At 47.1% G+C, this 5,009-nt stretch overlaps 1 protein-coding gene across 2 annotated transcripts in view; it reads right to left on the bottom strand.

Annotated features, from left to right (window-relative positions):
- Positions 1 to 284: 284 nt before the first annotated feature.
- Positions 285 to 5,009, bottom strand: part of DIXDC1 (DIX domain containing 1) — a 38,292-nt gene continuing 33,567 nt past the window's right edge. For both annotated transcript variants that reach the window (XM_009708201.1, XM_009708203.1), the window contains 6 exons: positions 4,589 to 4,675; positions 4,276 to 4,437; positions 4,084 to 4,150; positions 2,382 to 2,490; positions 1,713 to 1,821; positions 285 to 781 (listed from right to left, as the gene is read on the bottom strand). In XM_009708201.1, coding sequence (XP_009706503.1) covers positions 701 to 781; positions 1,713 to 1,821; positions 2,382 to 2,490; positions 4,084 to 4,150; positions 4,276 to 4,437; positions 4,589 to 4,675 — 615 coding nt within the window. In that variant the 3' untranslated portion in view covers positions 285 to 700. The remainder of the gene's footprint in view (positions 782 to 1,712; positions 1,822 to 2,381; positions 2,491 to 4,083; positions 4,151 to 4,275; positions 4,438 to 4,588; positions 4,676 to 5,009) is intronic.

Below are 5,009 nucleotides of genomic sequence, written 5' to 3'. Positions count from 1 at the left end.
CCCAGAGGGCCTCAGAAGTGAGCACAGCTTTGGAGTGCAAGTGGGAAAAGCAGGGCTAGGAAATGGAAGCCTGAGTTTGGGAGAAAGGGAGCTTTGCCAAGCTGGTGATCTTTGCTTTAGACCATGCGTAAAACCTCCAGAAGACTGTCTTCCTTCCCTAGGTCAGATTTCTATACTGTCAAGACTGGAATGTCCAAAAGTTTGCTCTGCTGCCAGAGCATGTGCAAGTATAGGACCAAAGTTGGTCAAACCTTCGGCTAGCATAATCTAGCAGCTTCTTCTGACTCATGAAGGCAAAGCTTCACATTTTTGCCGTCGGTCCAGATTTATGTAATACCACGTACAAGAAACCAGACTTGAAGTGCCCAGATCACAGTCTGCAGCACATATTGCAGGAATGGAGAAGCAGGGCAAGGGAGAAATGCATCATTAAGGCCTGCAGGGTTTAGATGACAGGACAAAGCAAGGTGTTTCTTCCCACAGACCTGTCATTTCAGTCTCAGAACACTGTCTGCATTTCAGCATGGAAAGTCAGATGCCAGGTGTCCACGCACACAACATGCATTACCCATTGTTTGCAAAGAAGCCCTCTTTTTTGGCAGCTTGAACTGGACTCCTTCCAGCACACAGGCTTTTTGGTCATTCTCTGAGCTCAGTAGCCAGTTACAGGTTTCCATAGTGACAAGACTTAAAAGCTTGATTAATTCTCCCCATGGTCTTCTTCTACCCAGGCCACAATTTTCCCCTCCCAACCAGGAATGATGTCATCATCATGGAATACCTGCAAAAAAAAGGGAGTCCAGTCATGTCTGGAGTCTGGACACTACTCTTCTACAGTGTGAGTAGCATAAGAGTCAGGCATTAAGTCAGAGATCCTAGCTCAGATTTCATTACACAGCCCAGAGAACATGTACCTCATCAATCATTCACATGTCCGAGTAACCTTTTCAGGTTTTAGGTAAAAAACAGATTAGGTCCCTTCTTTAACCAGTAACCATCAAGATTATTACTGGCATGGTTTTGACAGGAAGGTAAAATTAAGACAGGAAACATGCCTTTTCTGATCCAGAATACAATCTCCAGCTGTTTCTGCAGAAGGGCTACCTGGACTGTTCCTAGAGAGGGTAACCCTTTACACTTGTCTTAATTTGTGAATCAGGAACTATCCCAATAACCTTTAATGAATCCAATCCACACTAACACCAGCCTGAGCGTAAACAAGGCTGTAATGCAGTACACAAAGGAAAAGATGCCACAAACATCTCTGAAAAAGCCCTCCAAAGAAAGTAGGAGAATGTTTTTTGAATAAACCACATTTGCCTGAAGTGCGTCTCATTGCAACAGGTTTTACAAAGCCACTTGAAGGGCTAGAAATGTAGTCTAGGCTTTTGCCCTGCATTCCCTGAGCAATGCTGCATCACAGACTGTCTTTGCCAATAGCCAGCTCTTTGCTCAAGGGGCTCTGTAACCCCCATGCAATTGCAGTCTCATTGATGTAATTGCTCTGGCTGGGGATGAAAACAGCCCATTTTAGCACCTTAGAAGAGGAGCTTAATCTACAGTTGTGAAAACAGACTGTTGGGGGCGGGGGGAGCGGGCAGGATGGGCAGAGTTCAAAGACTCCATTAGTTTAGAACTGAGGTGACCACTGTCTCCAGAGTTCTGTGGTAACACTGAATCCAAAGTGGCTGATAGCTGCATTCCACACTTACCTCCTCCTTAACTGTGCCAAACTCTGGATCCAGGGCTTTGAAGTGGTACCGGTGGGTTCCTTCACGATCAATAGCTACCTTAAAATCCTTCAGAGTCACTTCCCCTAACCTGCAAGGGAAGAGTTTGGCACTATTCCATGGTACACCGTTACTAGATGTAGCTCAAGTATTACTACATGGCATACAGAGCCACGGCACAAGTCTAGCTAGGGATGTGGCACCCTGGCCACAGGGATGCAAAGAGTGTGCCCCTCCAGAAAAACACTTGTCAATCCGAAGGTCCTCTTCAGATGAAGAACTGCCTCCTGATTTACTAAGCAGCACCTCAAAACAGCCTTTTTCACTTTCCCTTTTGTATTGACAACCATAGTTGTGTTGACAGGAGTGTCCTGCGCTACGTGCCACAATAGAACTGCCTGACTGCTTTCTCTTGCTCTTGGAAGTTAATAAAAACCAGAGATGAATCTCTTAGGGCTCTAAAACAAATGCATCAGCTAGGTGACTGCTTTAGGCAATCTTCCCCAGACAATGGTATGAAATCCAATGCCCAAGTTAATGCACAGCAAACCTGTGCCTAGTTGTGACCATTCCCAGAAGAGATCAGACTAATCCTTTAAGGGAAACAAGCACCTCCCACATCAGAGTCAGCAAGGCAAAGCCAGACCTCACCTCTTTGGTATGTTGACCATGAAAGGTGTGAGGGAGCGGTCAGTGAAGTACAACACTTTGGTGCAGGCACTGGTGCTCATCACAGGTGTGCTGTGAGAATGAGGCAGTTCTGCAAATAAAAGAGCACAATCATTGGGAAACAGCCTGTGTCCTGCTACAACAGGAGACAAAAGGGGTGGTCACAGCAAATTTACCATCGCAGCAAAGAATGTGGTGATGGGAAGAGATTCTTAGGACAGTGGGTAATCTTTCCTGTTGGGAAGGAGCAGGTGTTCCCTTGCTTACTGGAAAACTTTGCATTTTAAGGTAGGGTCACCACCCAACTGTGTTGTTAGCATGGAAGATTTGCCTAGCACCATCCTCCAGGATTACCGTCCCATGCACAGAGAGGCTTGCTGCCACCATCTGCTGCACAGATACTCTATTCACTACCTCAGCAGTGACAAGAAAACCTTTCTGGAACAGAAAATGACTGAACAGTATCCCATCCAGTACAGGTACGTTATCACTTGCCTTCACTTGCAGATGGGTAGAGCAGGATGAAGTGACTGATCATCATCAAGGCAAAAGGTTATCTGTCTCCTCCCCATCTTCCCATTCTAGTTGCCCAGGATGGGTGTTTGTGCATTGATTTTTCTTTGCTCATTTGTGTTTCTCTCTTTGGCTACTGCCTTGTTTTCTGCTTCCCTGCAATGTGCTGTGCCAAAAGCTGAAGCAGAGGAAGGTTCACACTGAGTGACTCTACAGTTTTAAGATTCCTAGCATGCAGAAAACACTATGGACACCCATTCGAAGGCTTTCTAATTTAAGTCGTCTTTGGAGCCACCTCTTTGAGCTCTTTACACCCAGGGCATTCTACATTTATGGCTGCACAATTCAATTTTCCTGCTGCTGTGGAGGGGGATGGAGTCTGCAAAAAGGGAGAGGTACAGCTTGCATGCAGAGAACACATGACTGTGGGTGCTCTAAGAACCGCAGTTTATGGGAAGGAGAGAGAATCCAGCAAATCCTCCCCACAACCCACTTCAGGCTTCTGAGTTCCTCTCCTACCTTCCTCCGCATCTTATACCTCCAGGCTACCATGTTGCTGGATACTACAATGCAGCTGAAAGGTGAGGGCCTCTGTCTTTCCCCAGTACCTACAGTCCTCTACAACCTCACAGATTTTCCAGGTGATGTTTACAACCGACATTGGAAAAAACAGCCTTCATGATGAAAAGCAAACGTGGACCTGCTGCAGCCGGACCCAGGAAATATGGTGTCAGAAAGGGCTGTGCTGTTATGCACACATGAAAGGAGCTAGACACTGAGGGGAACTGGGGAAGAGGCAACCGTACAGTTATCTGTGTCCACTAGATGGTGCAAACCAGCAGGAAAGCTGAAATAACATCGTATTTCCCACTCATCCCTGGGGTAGTCGTCACAGATATTTAGACTGCAGTACCACCGAAGTGGCCCAGATGGACTCCCACTGTGATGGCGCTTTACAAACAAGCAGCCACAGATTGTCTCTGCCCCTCTTCCTTTGCAGTTAAGTCTAATCTGTACAGCAAATGACTAAATGGAGGAAAGTGAGCTCTGGTAAAGGGAATAAGCAGTTGGAGGTGGCAGGTTCCCAAGGGGATGCTATGCCCTTGGGTCTGGCCAGGAAACCTAAGCAATGAATTTGGAAGAGAGAGAGCAGGAGCTCAAAAGCACTTACTGGATTTAGGAGGCCAGGAGTCTCTACACTCATTTGTTGCTCTGCTTGCCGGTGATTTCCCCCGGATCTAGTGTGCAAGGTCAAAAGAGCGAAAATAAAGTGTTATTTCCCAGTTGGAGCTTTCATTGCTGCCTAGCTCTGGGTTGTGCAAGCAGCAGAAGTTAAGAGCAAAGTGCCCTAGGAAGCCTTTACCCTTCTCTCTTGCCTCTTCTGTGTTTCCATGCGGTACAGCCGTTCCATCAGGCTGGAGATGCCCTGCTCCAGGCTGTCAATGGTGTGGTGCTGTGGGTCATGGCCACTGAAACTGTTCCTAAGGCTGCGAAGGGCATCACGAACCAGCTGCAAGTCATTTGTCTGCCCAAGAGACCACAAGTCAGTCAGACAAACTCCAGGCTGCTCTCTTCCCATCTAAAGCCACAGGTCTTAGAAAGGGGAAATAATCTCTTAACAGTGTAATAGCCCTCATGTGCATCTGGCTGGGAAAATACCCCTTAGGTGCACTTACCCCTCGGTGGGCTGTGGGAACAGTTCCTTTTCCTGCTGTCTGGAGGAAGCCATTGCTCTGAGCATTATGACCGCTGTAAGCCATCACCTGTTCAGGGGAAGATGCATGTGCCACTAGGAATGTAATTGTTAGGACCTCCCCAAAGATCCCAGTTTGCGAACTTCAAAATGATGAGAGGGCATGAAAACTTTCTATATCAGTGATGTAACTCCTGTCTTCTACCATTTAAATACACTAAGGAGTGTGCAGCCAGTCCTATAGGTCAGAGCACAAACATGATTCCTCACATACAGGCGGAGAAAAAGAGGCAGAGACAGGAAGGGGCTTGCTGCTACATCAGAGAGGGCTCTGCAAGTTCTAGTGAGCACAACCAGTATTCAAGTGGCACTGTGCAGGGACAGAAATTAGGGCTGGCACTCTT

Source organism: Cariama cristata, unplaced genomic scaffold (assembly GCF_000690535.1).
Source record: "Cariama cristata isolate BGI_N322 unplaced genomic scaffold, ASM69053v1 scaffold2969, whole genome shotgun sequence".
Taxonomy (NCBI): Eukaryota; Metazoa; Chordata; class Aves; order Cariamiformes; family Cariamidae; genus Cariama; species Cariama cristata.
This window is presented reverse-complemented; position numbering and strand designations above follow the sequence as displayed.